The sequence below is a fragment of the Macaca fascicularis genome, chromosome 1, assembly GCF_037993035.2.
Source record: "Macaca fascicularis isolate 582-1 chromosome 1, T2T-MFA8v1.1".
Lineage (NCBI taxonomy): Eukaryota > Metazoa > Chordata > Mammalia > Primates > Cercopithecidae > Macaca > Macaca fascicularis.
In genome coordinates this window covers 30,176,215-30,192,327 of record NC_088375.1, presented here as the reverse complement: position 1 = coordinate 30,192,327, position 16,113 = coordinate 30,176,215, and the positions used below count along the sequence as shown (strand labels likewise).

At 32.9% G+C, this 16,113-nt stretch overlaps 1 protein-coding gene across 7 annotated transcripts in view; it reads right to left on the bottom strand.

The window, feature by feature from the left end:
* SUCO (SUN domain containing ossification factor) overlaps nucleotides 1-16,113 on the bottom strand; it is an 81,877-nt gene that overhangs the window by 27,773 nt on the left and 37,991 nt on the right. For 4 of the 7 annotated variants that reach the window (XR_006698295.3, XM_045392837.2, XM_005540009.5 and 1 more), the window contains exons 10-15: nucleotides 10,528-10,635; nucleotides 8,901-9,006; nucleotides 6,907-6,927; nucleotides 6,647-6,702; nucleotides 6,069-6,160; nucleotides 5,194-5,259 (exon numbers count right to left, since the gene is read on the bottom strand). Coding sequence is in view for 4 of the 7 variants with exons in the window: in XM_045392837.2 (XP_045248772.1) it covers nucleotides 5,194-5,259; nucleotides 6,069-6,160; nucleotides 6,647-6,702; nucleotides 6,907-6,927; nucleotides 8,901-9,006; nucleotides 10,528-10,635 (449 nt within the window). In the remaining 3 variants the exon portion in view is untranslated. The remainder of the gene's footprint in view (nucleotides 1-5,193; nucleotides 5,260-6,068; nucleotides 6,161-6,646; nucleotides 6,703-6,906; nucleotides 6,928-8,900; nucleotides 9,007-10,527; nucleotides 10,636-16,113) is intronic. The other 3 variants (XM_045392840.2, XM_015445497.4, XM_074013157.1) reach the window with 1 other exon arrangement.

Below are 16,113 nucleotides of genomic sequence, written 5' to 3'. Positions count from 1 at the left end.
CCTGGCCTTAAATATACTTTTCTTGTAAAACTACCCTAGACACTTTACCAAAACACTGTCTTCAGCATATTATAAATTCAAGTATAACTCAACATACAGTCTGTACCGGGACAGTGAGAAAATGTGATGATCAAAATTCTTATTTTACGGAAAAACCCATTTTTCTTTAAAAATTCTCTACAGTTTAAAATAAAAAAGCAAACGCTTTTCCTACATTATGTGATTATCACAGGTAAAACAAAACAGAGATTATCCGAAAAAAGCGGAAAATATTTTCAACGATTAGCCTATCATATCTATGGTAATATGGTTAAATTCTAAATTGATATTGCATATAATCAAATCTCTTTGATGACTTTAAAAAACTCATTGGCCAAAACTGCAATCTTTTTAAATCACAAAGCATACAAATTCTTTAGTTAATTGGTTGGGGCCAGGGATGGGGCAGATTAATGAAAAGTCAAGGTCATAAAGCAAAGTGTTGTAAAAAAGCAATCTGCATACCTGCTAACCCTACTTCTCTTTTGGAGGAGGGTATTTACATGAAAAAGTGGTACAAACCTCAATAACTACATAGATATATTTATACATGAGCATAACAAAATATCAGAACTCCATAAAACACTGGTACTGGGAATAGAAGACCTTCCTTCCAGTAATGTGATGTAATTTCAAGTGAAATTAACTTTTCATTCCCAATCTAACCTTTGAAATTCCACTAGAATTTAATTCTTTGGTATCGGGTACTCCTACTACTAAAATACTAAGATCTGGCAGGGGCTACATATTAATCATCATACATTATTTCTGTCTTAATCTCCTTTCCTAAAAGCGATCCACAGAGTATTCATCACTTTTTCAATGAAAACCAGAGATGTGAAAAGTAGAAAAGGATCTAAGAGAGAAAAATCTACTACATTAGGAAGGTTGCAAGTAAACCACAGAGTGCTGCCTGGAGCTCATCCTGTAAATACAATGCTTTAGGATGGGAGAAAGTAGTTGCAGATTTTAAACTGTTTTAAAGTGATAGCTAGGAATCAGCTATAATGTTGATCTTCACAAAATTATAAGTGTATACTCTGAAAGTCAACAAAGTAGTGGTACTTTGTTTCTAATCATTAGTATAACACACAAAGGTTCGATATTTGCCATTTTAAAATGCTTAAATAACATTTTTAATATTGTCCTTTGACCTGGCAAACTGATAAACAGAAGTGGCCTTGATTCTTACTTAAGCTAAAGAGATGCTGCAGTATGAAATAACAAAAATGGAAACTCCATATTCCCTCACAAACCAAGATGAAGTCTGGAATGGAAACTTATTTCCTCATACACCCTTTATAATGCCAACCAATACTGCAATATTATTTATGATCCCTCACCTACACTGCCACCTACAGTCAAAACTGACTGCTTCACAAAACTCAAATTGTGCAACCAACAGTTTATATACTTTGTGTTTCAAAGTGAGATCTTATCTGAGATTTCAAATTTTTTGACATTCATTATTAAATAATTCAAGAAGACAATGTATCTGTGTAACGAAAGCAGCTTTACAGTATTATTTCTGAACCTAAATTTTAACACCAGTACCTACAATAAAGAAGACCCTTCTATTCACCCTTTTAAAATATTATTTATTATCATCATTTCAGGAAACCTGGTAACAAAAGTAAAATGCAGCAAATTTCTTCTCAGTCCACTTAACCTAAAATAATTTCTCCATGTTTGCAGAACATTGCCTAATGTATCTTTTTTGAGAGAAAGCAGAATTGTGAATATTCTATTCTATGTTCAATTTGTATACAAACACATGATAGTCTGTATACGTCATGATTATCTGGCCATTAAAAACCTTCAGAATAGACTAAAATAACATCTTTGAATATAATTGCCAAACTAGAGATAAAAGTCCCTAATTTCTCCTGGATTTGTCAACTTTTAAATTTTTGAATTGGGCAACTTATTCATCCCACCTCATTCCTTTAGGAATAAAATGCTCCTAATATTTGGTCCTAAAGATCAAATATCTCCATATTATTTACTCAGTCTTCAGTGCTCCAATGGCTCTTTTTGATAAAGAAAACAAACATTTGTCCAGGCTGCTGAAGTTGAAGAGTTTATATGATACAACAGAAGATAAATCAACAAAAAAAGACTTCTTCCTATGTGTACTACCTATGAAGCATGCCCACATTTTCTAGGAAAATGGTCCTTCTAGCATCTACATTTTTTCCACAAAAATAAAACACTTTGACTTAAAAAGTAAAAACTACATTTTCTCTTAAACATACACATGCACCTATCTCCCTTTAGCAGATATAGTGATTTTAACAGAAACAAAAAACACATATTTAAGAGCAAAGGCAGACCTGCGCCAATATCAAAGCAGGCAGAGGTCTGGCAAATTCACATGAAAAAGAACAAGAAAATCAAGAGTGATATGGAGAAATCTTGTTGATGTGAAAGATTTAAATGTTTTAGTTCAAGAATATAAACAAAAGAATCAGGAAAGCATACACACAAAGCCAAGAATGCTGCTCTAAGATAACAGCTTCTCCCTTTTTAGCAGTTAAGAAATTATATAATATCAAGAATGTTTAAATATGCAGTGTGCATGCTCTTTGATATCCAACTCTCAGCAGTGGCAAAGTATTCCGGTGACATATTTCCTGTAACTATAAACTACTTGATAGCAAAAAGAAAAAGGAGTTTCTATTAAGATTAAAAACAAAGAATTCTAGCTTGTGGATACTATGTACACATTAAAAACAAGAAAAAAAACTACTTTCAAAATGGGCTAATTTCAAGCTAATTTAGAAAGCAGTGATGATTACAGTCAAACTCAGACATCCTTGTGCCAAAGACCAGTTCTTTGAATCAGAACTACTTAAGTTCTGATTCCACTTTATTATTTACTCTTCAAGTTATACCACCTTGGAGGCTATAGCTAATTCAGTCCCAAACTCTTCAGAGAAGAGTAGAAGGACACAGATACAGAAGGCGGCAGTGTTAGGCCATGTCTATAAAGTTTTGTAACAATAAAGTCTTATCACTCAGCTCTTACTGCCTCTCTTGTTCTAAAACTTCAGGAGGTGGAGATCATTTTAAATCTCATTTTAGAGACTCAGCTGACATCCTCCCACCCTTCTTATTTCTCTGTATAAATTCTTTCAATACCTAGGACACTGGAAGATAATCTAGCCCTCCCAGAGTTCTGTAAAAGGAAAATTAACCGATATACCTTCAAGGAGAAAGATCCAAACAGAAGTATCTAAATAAGATTCTATCTCTAATTAATTGATATACTGATCAAAGACATGAATAGAAACAGGGAAATGTCTTCCCCTGATATATGACTGGTTTTTTTGTTTGTTTTTTTTTGTTTTTTTTTGAGACAGAGTCTCACTCTGTCTCCCAGGCTGGAGTGCAGTGGTGCAATCTCAACTCATTGCAACCTTCGCCTCCTGGGTTCAAGCAATTCTCTTGCCTCAGCCTCCCGAGTAGCTAGGATTACAGGCGCATGCCACCATGCTTGGCTAATTTTTACATTTCTAGTAGAGACGGGGTTTCACCATGTTGGCCCGGCTGGTCTCAAACTCCTGACCTCCGGTGATCCGCACATCTCAGGCTCCCAAAGTACTGGCATTACAAGCATAAGCCACTGCGCCTGACCTATGGTTAGGTTTTAACGGCGTCTAGAAGTTAACCACATAGGAAGATACAGCAAGAAAATCCAGAATGTCAACACACTTTTCCTTTATCTGAAACTACAGTAAGACATTATTTCCTTAAGGTGTCCTCTCTTTTCCAGTAACCACCAGAAGCTAGAGATCTTTTAGTCCGGGGCTATTTTCTGACCCCAGAAAATAGCTAATTCAACTTACTGAGCTACATAAATGACAGAATAATGACTACTATGTAACATACAGAATGCAAATTAAGGGAAACAAAAACATTAATATCCAGACAGATAAGACATTTCTTTTATTCCTAAAAAATTACATCACATAGCAGTGAATGAGACTTACTTTTACATCAATAACTGGATAGCTAGGAATCCTATTTAAATGTAATCACTAATATCTAGAAAGTCAGAAGCCTAGCAATAAAGTAAAACAAAATATACTGAACTGATATGTAACAAAGTTGAATATTACTTTGCAATCACGAAAGATTTTCCTTCTACAGGTATTTTTAACACTCTTTTTCCCATTCCCTAGAAAGTCCACTGAAATCTTCACTCTTCTATGGAGGGGGAAGGAAGCAAGCAAGCAAGCAAGCAAGAAAAGGCTAAAAAGAGAGATGAAAGAGGTGATTTTAACTCTATATACTGTGGCTACACAAAATATCAACTTAAGTATTTAGATTACTGGTTGAATATCTAAAAAAGTTATAAAGTCAATGTTCACACTGACATTGGAATTCAAGTAATTCAATTCACTAAGAGCAAAAAGTGACAAGCACAAGCAACTCGTCTTCTATTTTACCAAGATTTGTTTTTATTAAATTAATAATTTTCAAATAAAAAGAAAACTACTTCTAGTTAATTTTACATTTTTCAGAAATAATCAAAAACATCATTGAAATATACCTACACAGAATCTAACCATGAAAAATAAAGTGCCAGTTGGGTAATGGTCTTTTCAGTAGTCTCCTTAGTGAGCCTACCACTAGGCTGGGATTATATTTTGGAATAACAACAAACTAAACCACTAGTATATCTTATTCACTGCTTCTTAGTGTACAAAGAGTATATTATTACTAGTATTCTTATTGGTATTCATTATTATCATGGTAGGAGCACCCTTTATATTTTGTAACTAAATGGCAAACTAACCATATTTATAAATTAACTGTTATATGGCTGTTTTAATAACTCTTCCCCCAAGAAAATCCACAGCCCTTTCTTCACTATAAGGAATTTGCCCCAAAATGTGAGTGCCTAATTAGAGTAGAAGAAACACCTTTATTATGCTTGCTTTTGTCTCTCTCCTCTTTCTTTTCATATATTTTTCTTATAGCATTTCTATAAAAATACTTTTCAAAAGTCAGTATCTTTTATTTCAATTCAAAGTTCAATACTGGGAGAAGTCTCCTCAACCATACCATGACAAAATGTCCATGTGTATCAGAATGAAAAAGTTGAGAAATGCTTTAGTAGACTGAAGAGAAAATCCTCAAAATACTCACTTGTAGCAGAACCAAGAAGATTTTTTGAGGATTTATCCTCTCCAGTATTATAATCCAGTGGATAATCTGTTTAAAAAGAAAACAAAAGTAATTATGCTGAGATCTAGCTCCAATGATAACATATTTAAAAGCTCAAATTATTGTCCTGTCAAAGTCAGCTAACATTTAAAACATTTTATAATAAATATGAATCATATATCTAAAACATGTTCACAAAAAGCACATAAGATTAAGAAACCATTTAGCAAACAATATAAACCAAGGAAAATAACTGTAATGCTTACCAGAATTTTAACCACATTTATAAGACTTTTCTATTCAAGTTTTCAATATACTTTACCAACTCTTAGTCAATGTCTTCATTTCACGCTTGAGAAAATTTAGATTGTTCAAACAATAGTATAAGACATCTTAAAACAAGGACTTAAATTGGAAATGGAGAATGTCATAAAACTTTCCTCCACCTCTGTAGAGTCACATGATTTCTCAATGGCTCACAGGAGGCCAAAATGTGCTTGCTCTTAGGCTCATGGGAAATCAAAGGAATTAAAGCTCATTTCTACTATTTCAGTATCTTGTGAGTTTAACAGATTTTTGGCCCTGGCATAGGGATATAATCATAATTTATACTATTAATATTATAGAAGGGAGTTTCAGTTACAAATAACTGATAAACTTGGAAAGCAATACGATTACAAGGCAATCATATTAGAAAACAGATTTAAGTAAAAGTTGATTAGAGCTAAAAGCAACAAAACAAAAGCCTGAAGACAACAGTCATATTGATTTAAGTAATCTATACTCCCCCATTACTATTCAATTTTTAAAAAGTAAAAAAAAATATACCTGACAGTCATCTGTTTGATGTCACTTACCATAGTCCTCATCAAATAGTTCCTGGCGTTCTGAGTGATACTGGGAATCAGCAATTTCTTCATATTCTTCCACCATGCTAGTGCCAAATACCCTATATAAACAACAATTTCATTAAAGACTTCCAAAACAAAACACTCATTAAGACTAATCTCTTCACAATATGACAAACATCAACTTTGGTCATATTTTGAGGGCCACTGGATTTTGGACTTAAAAATAATGGCTGTTCCTTACATTTTAGTCATCTACGGTTTCAATTAAAATGTAACACTAATCTATTTAAGGCATTTAGAAATATAATGGATGAGTTTTTATATCAGTCTAAAATGTTTCTGTGTAATATCATCATAGCAAAATAGCAAGCAAGTTAAAACAAATATACAAAACGAGGTTAATTTTTAAAGAGGGTATTTTGACATTTTTCCAAAATGCATTCAAAAGAAAGAAAGTTTCAGTTTTTATTTCCATGGTATTAACTAACGTAAGAGAAAATTATTTCTTCAATTTAAATATATCGAAAATTTTGTTTATCAATTTTTTTAAAAGCACTCAATAAATGTATTTTGTTCTGCATTACCTTATAAGGCTTAATGGACAAAAGTGCTCTGATCCAAAATGTGATACCAACTCAACCTAAAGAATAAAAGCACATAAAATGGGAAGCCAGCAGACAGCATGTAAGAACATCTAACAATATACTCACTTTCTTCATTATAACATTTCTAAACATTTCTATAAAGTCCTCATTTTCCCCAAAATCAATAATTGCAAAGTTTTTATAATGCATTAATATGCCATGTCCTGTTATTTAATAGTGCAAAAGAGAAGGTTGCTAACCTTTATGTACTTGATGAACATCTGAAGCAAGAGAAAGGAAAAGAAAAAGAAATCAGTTCCAAAGTCTAGACATCATGCAATAAGCAACTTTAAATACTTGTAAATTATGTTGTATAAAGTATAGAAAGCAATGTCATGTGATGGATAACACTGTAGTATTCTTAATTCCTTAAATAAAAGCAATGATTTAAATTTTTGCCATCACAACCTAAGAGTATAATCTAAATGACTGCAATGAAATAAATTAACTTAAACGTTATAAGTTAAATGATCTGCAAGCCATTGCTGTTATTTTATATAACTGTTAGATAGAAAGCATTCTAAAAGCAAATAATAAACAGTATCTAGAAACAATCTTTAAGTATTACAGACATGTATCAAGTATATATCCATATATGAATTTATTGATATATATGCACATATACATATATATTGTACACATATACATATTGATAACAGTCCATTATTAAATGGTATTTATACTTGTATACTATTATATATAACTTATTTCAGGGAAAGCATGAATTTTTGGTATGCTATGTTATTTCAAGTACAACTTACAGAAGTGGAAGATATATATCAATTGGTCTTTCAAATGTATACTATTAAAAAGTAGTAGATTTGGGTGTAGTTCTTTTAGGATAAGGAAAATCCAGGTAAAAAACTTATATAACATTATTACCATAAAACGAAAATCAGAAAGTAATTTTTCCCTGCTTTTCATGAGTTGTAAGTAAATGTTTCTTGCTTTTAGACTCAATTCTACCAAAGAGGGTTTCTTATAAAACTAATATTTAAAATGCTCTATAATCTCCCACCACAAAAGGAAGAAAGTGGAAAGTTTTGTAAGGCTTTTTTTTTGTTTCCAATAAAATATCCTTCCATTATTAACAAAGTAAATGGTACAAAGAATAATTCTCTAAAATTATTTCATTTATCTTACTTGCAAAATTAAATAAGATTTTGTTACCTAGTAAATGACTTTTAACGTTTTTGCTTCTTCGCAGTGCAGAAAGTGTACTGTATAAAGTCATTAATTGTTTCAGCACCCATTTTAAAAGGAATTGAAAACATTCTTAATTTTTTTGAATTAATAATTTTATTGAATTATTAACTGAGAATATCAACTGTATTTTAAAAATAGAATTTAGCATTTTTATAATGAGATTAAGAATACTACAAGTTTACCTATTAACAGAAATCGATTTAAAACATGCTTTAAAAAGAGATGGTAAAATCACAGAAGACAAAATTAGGTAGCTGTAAGTTCTCACATTTAAAGAAGAAAGGACAGAAATTAGAACTGCGGCCATTCCAAAAATGTCATAACATTAAATCAATAGTACTTTAAGATATGGCTATAATTTTAAAGAAGAAAAAAAAAGAGGGAAGGAAGGAGTAAGAACTTTCCCTATTTTGTCTAACCCAATTCAAAAGTGGTAGTTTTACTTGATTAGCTGGTAGAAGCAGCAGTGGAAATACAGAACATCAGTGTTTAAAAGTCTGTTTTATTTGAAACTGGTACTTGGACACAGAATATTTCATTTGGCTATACAACGAAAAAGACAAAAGCTGTAACAATGCCAAGTAAGTGGACATTAAAGATGAAATGATCTAAGAATCAGAGTCTAATAAGAAATTACACCTGCTTTAAAGACTTCACTTACCAGCAATGATTTCAGTTTCAAAATAGAAAGAAATATACTATGAAGATGACATTTTGCATAAAGACTCAAAAGACTTAAATAGTTATAATCTGGAATTTTATCAGAGCCATAAATAACAAAAAGCTGGCCTAGGCTTCCAGCAATACAAAAGGGAATGTAGCAATATTTCACTCATGAAATAATACACCCAAGTAAGAACTATCTATTAAGTGGTATAGTATAGTCTATTTCTTAATTTTTCTGATTTCTAAAAAGATGAGGTGTATAAAGTGTGAATAACACATATATTTTCAATATAGAACATAGTCCTGTATGTGTAAACATTACCTTGACATATTTTGCATACATCTGTTCATCTAAAGGGAAACTCTGTACATTCCGCTCATCTCTACCATGAAAAGTACCCAGCTTAATCCACTTATTTGTTGGATATCTACAAAATATAAAAAATATGTTTTTTAAAAATTATAAACCACACATTGAGAGGTTCCATCATATTTTCAAAATACAATTTTTTTCCTTTCCAGGTGAACATGCTGGCTTAACAGTTTAATACATAAATACATACATTTAATAAATACATTTTCTTTTCCAACTAAACTGACAGGTTTCTCTTTACGAGGAAAGAATGCCTTGAAAAATCACTCCATTACTAAAAGGTAAGACTAGTGCCACTTCTTGGGGTTTGGGAGGAGGTTTTAGAACAGAAAGTCACCAAGAGACTGTCTTGGAAGAAGGTGGCACAACTCTTTACATACTGACATGTGTGTAATAATGTAAAGTATAAATACAAGTACTGATGGAAAGAGAATGGGAAGAAAAAACTTTTAAAATCGCGTCTGAGTTTGATATATCTGTTTCCCTTTAAAGGGGAATTTAATATCTAATATAAAAGTCTAAAACTATTGTATCTGTTTACTGAAACATTATAAGAACTCCTCAAAATAATGAGCCCTCTCACCATATTAAAAAAAAATACACTTTACTTATCAGAGCTGTGTATGTTCATTTGACATATAAGAAAATTGCAGCTGAGAGAAAAGGAAGTGATCTGAGCAAGGGTAGTGGCAGGATAACAGACAGAATTCTCCAGAGGTCTTGAGAACTAATTTCAAAAACTGTATATACGCAATGCTGAATGTGAGGTGAAGGAAGAAACATCAAGGAAAACCCTTAATGATCAATGACAAAACAAAAGTGCCATAAATAAACAGCATCCTACATGGCATATCGTGGACACTCAAAAAGTATTTATGAAATGATGTAACACCTCTGTTGAACGAAAAATAACATGTACACATTAAAAAAGATATGTGTAAAAGATGAGAGTATTTCCAGGATGTAAAAAGTAAATATTTTTATAGAATTAATAAATAAGTGCATAGTAAAGACTGGAAGAAATATATTAAAATGCTAATAAGGGCTATCTCTGGTTGACAAAATGCAGTTCTAGTCTAAATTCCTCACAACATGTTTATTTCTTTTATAATCACACATGTATAAAAAAAGTTTTAGAATATATTTTAATAAAAATATACCTCATAATATAAAATAAAGCACCTATACATGTATGTTTTTAATAACTTTTAAAAGAAATGTTTAGAAGCAAGAGAGCATAATGACTGAAAGTGAGGACTTTGAAGTCAAGAGTTGTAGTTCTAAATCTTGGTTCTCAAACTCACAAGTCATGTGACCTGGGCAAGCTACTTAATCTCCCCTTTTCTGTTTCCCCACACTATAAGAGTATAATATCATATGGTTATGTTTAAAGCATCATATGAGCTAATCAAAGCAAAAGGTAAGTGATTAACAAGAGCCTACAATGCAGTCGTATTATCGCTATTACAAACTGACCTTTAAAAAATAAATGGACTGAAGTCAAAATAGTGACCCACTTTTTTGTTTTATTTCAGAGATCCAACATAGACCCTACAGACACAGCTTTAGAATTTACCTGTCACTGATAGAAACCAGAAAATCTTTAGGAGTAGAAGAAAATAATTCATAATTTGCAATATCAAGCTGCTTTACTTGAATTGGTTCACAAAGTTCAATAACAAACCTTCAAAAAGAACAAAAGACAATTACTTAAACCAATCAACAGTTCATTTTAAATATGACATTAACAGTTTCCATAAATTAGACTACCATGAAAAGTTGTTCATTAATATGTTAAGGAGGGTATGTAGCCTGAGTTGTCTATACGAAACATCTTTAAATACTTCCCAAGGATATCATTAGTGGGGCAAAAAAAAAAAAAAAACCTGTAAATAAAACAATACTGATTTTGTTCCACCATCGTTTTTAAAAGATTCTTTTTTTAGATAACACTCATTCTTGGAGAAGGGATGACTTTCCTAAAAACAGACAGTGATGGCGTAAAATGACTAGTCTGGAGGACAGTTTGGCATATACATTGCCTTAAAAAGTTATCATAGTCTTCAATTTAGTTCTCAGAAATTTATCTTAAGGATTCAAAGCTTCAGATGTCCACCTTTGTATATATATTTTGCTATATTGAAGCACACCAGTCTATAAGAGCGGGGGGGGGGGGGGGGGGAGGAAATCAACTTAAATATTTAGCAAAAAGAATTAACAAATTATGGTTCATCCAGACAATGAAATACTAAGCAGCCATTAAAACTGGTACTAAAACCTATTATTTCATTTACATAAAAATCTAGAGACTGTAAACTAATTTAGAGTAACAGAAAGCAGATCTGTAATTGCTGTGGGAGAAGAGAGTTTGTGAGAAATTACAAAGAGGTATGATGAAACTTTTGGGAATGATGGATGTTTGTTATCTTTATGGTGGTGATGATTTCAGATACATAAATGTCAAAACTTACCAAATTATACACTTTGACATGTAGTTTATTGTACATGCAATTTACTGTATGTCAACTATACCTCAATAAAGCTTTTTTTAAAATGATCCTATGATTTACATTTATTAACATGCAAAGATGTCAAAAATACTGCTGCTTAGGAAAAAATTAAAAGTATGGTTCCATGTGCATAAAATTGAATATAGCACAGCATTGGGGGAAAATAAATACCCATGACATCTAACACTCTAATCACTGCTTTGATAAATTATCAAAGGAGATTTATAGAAAGACAATTAAATGCTAAATAAATCAAAAGCATTATAATTAAGATAGTGTTTAATCTTGGAGAGCAACAGACTTAAGTCCCAGGAGATGGTTAAAAAACAAAATCAGGTTTCAGAGAAAGGCTCATGAAGAGAGGAAACTAACACCTGCTGAATGCTTACTCTGGATCAGATACCATGTTTTATGATTTTTACCCATCCTTTGATTTAATTCTTACAACCAAATTGCAAGGGATATTATCACCATTTCATAGAATAAATCAATAAACACTAATTGACTACTTCACATTTTTCCCCAGGATGTAGCTGAGCATATAGCCGTCCATCAGAGACTGTATCCTAAGCTCAGTCATGTTTATTAGTTCTCAAGGGTCTATCTAGCCAGCATGTTATGACTAAAAAAGTAAAATGTATTGGCTGGGTGCAGTGGCTCACGCCTGTAATCCCATTACTTTGGGAGGTTGAGGTGGGCAGACTAATTGAGGTGAGGAGTTCAAGACCAGCCTGGCCAACATGGTGAAACCCCATCTCTACTAAAAATGCAAAAATTAGCCAGGCGTGGAGGCGGGTGCCTGTAATCCAAGCTACTTGGGAGGCTGAGGCAGGAGAATCGCTTAAACACAGGAGGTAGAAGCTGCAGTGAGCTGAGACTGTGCCACTGCACTCCAGCCTGGGCAACAGAGCGAGACTCTGTCTCAAAAAAAAAATTACGAAAGTAACATGTAATAAAAAGGATCAGAAATTTTTTAATGGAAAAAAAATTGGTAGAGAAGGTCTAATTCTCCATAGAAACCACCGAAGAATCTGCATATTAATTACTAGAAAATAAGGCAATATAAGAAGGTAGTCCGATATAAGATCCATATGTAAAAACTGCATAATTGTATACAACAAAATGTAATTTTAAAGAGATATCATTTACAATAGTAACAAAACAAAAATTTTTAAAAAGCTGCCCGGGAAGAAAATAACCAAAGATATGTAATGCTTTCACGGAAATTTTTTAAAAAATAACTTTATTGAAAGACATTAAAGACAACAAAGAAAGATATGCCCTGCTTATGGATACAAAACCTCAGTATCTGAAAGTCATTTAAAGATCCAATAAAATTCCAAACAAAATTCCCATATGACATTCAAGGAATTCAAAAGGGAAAGTCTAAGATTTATTTTTTTACTGATTTTTTTTTTTTAGACGGAGTTTCACTCTTGATGCCCAGGCTGGAGTGCAATGGCGCAATCTCAACTCACTGAAACCTCCACCTCCTGAGTTCAAGTAATTCTCCTGCCTCAGCCTCCCGAGTAGCTGGGATTACAGGTGACTGCCACCACACCCAGCTAATTTTTTGTATTTTTAGTAGAGATGGGGTTTCGTCATGTTGGCCAGGCTGGTCTCAAACTCCTGACCTCAGGTGATCCACCCACTTCAGCCTCTCAAAGTTCTGGGATTACAAGTGTGAGCCACCGCGCCTGGCCAAAAGTCTAACATTTATAAGAAAAACCAGAAGCAGAAGAATAGCCGAGTGAGTCCTGAAGTACAAAACTTGCCTTATCAAATATTAAGAGCTACAAAGCTAAGTGGTGTCATTGCAGGTAATGGTAAATTGACCAATGAAAGAGAACAGAGAATACAAAAAAACAAAATGTATATAAGGGAACTTAACAATAAAGGTTGCATTCGAAATCAGAGGGGAACATGTAAACTACTGAATAAACAACTATCTAAACAGAAAAAATAGGGAGAAGGAATGAACCCTTCCTGTATACCATAAATAATATAAAACTATAAACAATTTCAGGAGAATAAAAACCTAATATAAAGTGCAAAGTTTTTAAATTCTAGGAAATACACGAAATAATATCTTTATAACCTCAGGGCAGGAAGAAATCTCTGACATTAAAAACAGAAAATCCCAACATTGTAAGATAGATAAATTCAACTATGTGAAAATTAAAATAGTTCGTTTCCTCAAAAGACACTATAAGCCACGTGCAGTGACTCACATCTGTAATACCAGGGCTTTGGAGGCTGAGGTGAAAGGATCGCTTGAAGCTCGCTGTTCAAGACTAGCCTGGGCAACATGGCAAGACCCTGTCTCTGCAAAAAGTTAAAAAATAAATTAGCTGGATGTGGTGGCACGCTCCTGGGAGACCATGGCACTGCACTCCAGCTTGGGCAAAAGAGTGAGACTCTGTTTCAAAAAAAAAAAAAGGCGGGGGGGGGGCTACTATAAAGAAATTAAAAGGACAGTCCATAAACCAGAGAAGGAAGATAAGTGTAACATACACAACTTAAATGTCCTATCCAGAGTTCTACAAAATAGACTAAGTTGTGCCCATTCTATAAGACAAAATGCCAAGTCTATCTAGACTTCTACTAGACAATAAGAAAAATCAAACACATAAATCAACAGAAAACAGAGGAAAAGATAGACTGCACATGAGAGGAAAAACTGAATGGCAAACACATGAAGATATGCTCAATCTCATTAGTGATCAGGGACTGACACCTCTCTAGGATACAAGTGCCATGGCAACAGAGATCTCAGTTTATGTTGTGAAAAAATGTTTTTCTAGTATCAGCGGCATAACAGGTACTCAATAAATATCAAATCAAAACATGAAAGAATAGGAAGACTCGGTATTCTAAAATGTCACTTAACCCAAAATTCATCTACAGAGTTGATAAAATTCCAATGGAAATGTCAGCATTTTTTATAGCACTTAAGATAATTCTAAAATTTAAAAGAAAAAACAATGGGGCAATAACAGTGAAGACACTTCTGAAGAGGATGAGGTATACAAATTCACTCTTTCAGATGTTAAGACTTATAAAGCTATTGTTAGAGAGTATGGTCTTACTGTTCCCTTAGATGGGGTTGGGGGGGGAGGGATCTACTTAAACCAGGTGAAATCAGTTAAAGATGTTCTGAGGCTCTTGAATCACACAATGAAAAGACACATACATAAATGTGCAAAAAGTAATATATAAATACATACCTACAAACATAAATATAATCATGTGTCACTTAACAGGGATACATCTGAGAAATGCATCAGTAGGTGTTTTGTCACAATCACAGAGTGTACTCACACAAACCTAGATGGTATAGCTTATTTATACATCTAGGCTATACAACTATTGCTCCTAGGCTACATACTTGTGAGCATGTTGCTGTATTAAATATTGTGGGCAACTGTAACACAATGTTAAGTATTTGTATGTCTAAACATAGAAAAGGCATAGTAAAAATACGGTATTATAACCTACGGGACTACCTTCATACATGCAGTCCATCGTTGACTGAAATGTATCATTATATGACATACACCATACATGCTGTCTGGAAGAAACATTAAAATACAAATGGGTAGCTATGATCACTCATTCTGCAAACCATAATAAAAAAATGACTGCTTCATATGACTTCATCCCAGCATGGCTTTGCTTGAAATACAAAATTTTTGAGCATAAAAATTTGTCACTGACAATAGAGGCTTTTACAAATAAAAACAAAAACCTCAAAATATTTAGATTATGATCTCAAATAATCATTTCTTCAATTCAATTTACAAATTGAATGGCATAAGGAAAAATTAAGTTTTCAAAATCCATCCCTTACTCCCCCTCCCCTTAAGTAGTATGATTCATTTTCAAGTGGAATCTAAACGTGCACATTTCCAAAAGAAATGAAAGCCAAGAGTAGAAAAGAATAAGCATTATTTTTAAGGTTTAAAGAGTGCCTCCTTAAGTTAAAAAAAAATTTATTAATTCATTAATTCATTCAATCTAGTGAATCAACACGATGGTGGTTTTCCTCAGTTCTTTTTCAAACAGCTGCTTTCTGCAATAAAATCAAGTAATCTAATAGAACTGTTAGTATATCACATTAATTTCCCCCATATATCTTTTCCTTTTCCTATATACTTAGTTAATGGCACAATCATAGATCCAAGCAGTGAGGCCAAAATTCCAGGAAATTTCCTGGGTGCCTCTCTCTTCTTCACATCCAAATACCAACCAAAAGCTGCCAATTTTAACTGCCATAAACCTCTTTCAGATATATTCCTCTCCTCTGAATCCAACTTGCCTATGTCTTAATTATAGTCCTTATTTCTCACTCAGGTTATGACAATAGGTTCCAAACCATGCTTACAATTCCATTCTGTAGGCCACCCTTTGAGGACAAGCCTTCCTAAAATGCCAGTGAGATCATGTCACTTCCTTACTTAAATCAAATACTGTACTTCATGGTCTTTAAGTTCAAAAATGTTTAAGTTGGGTATACATAGCACCGAATGGCCTACTTATAGATAAATGAATGCTCCAGGCTTATGTTCCACCCCTACTCTCATGGCACCTTTCTTCTTGTAATACCTAACAGTCACCCAGAAGAAACATACTCCTTTTCAGCATTACCCCCT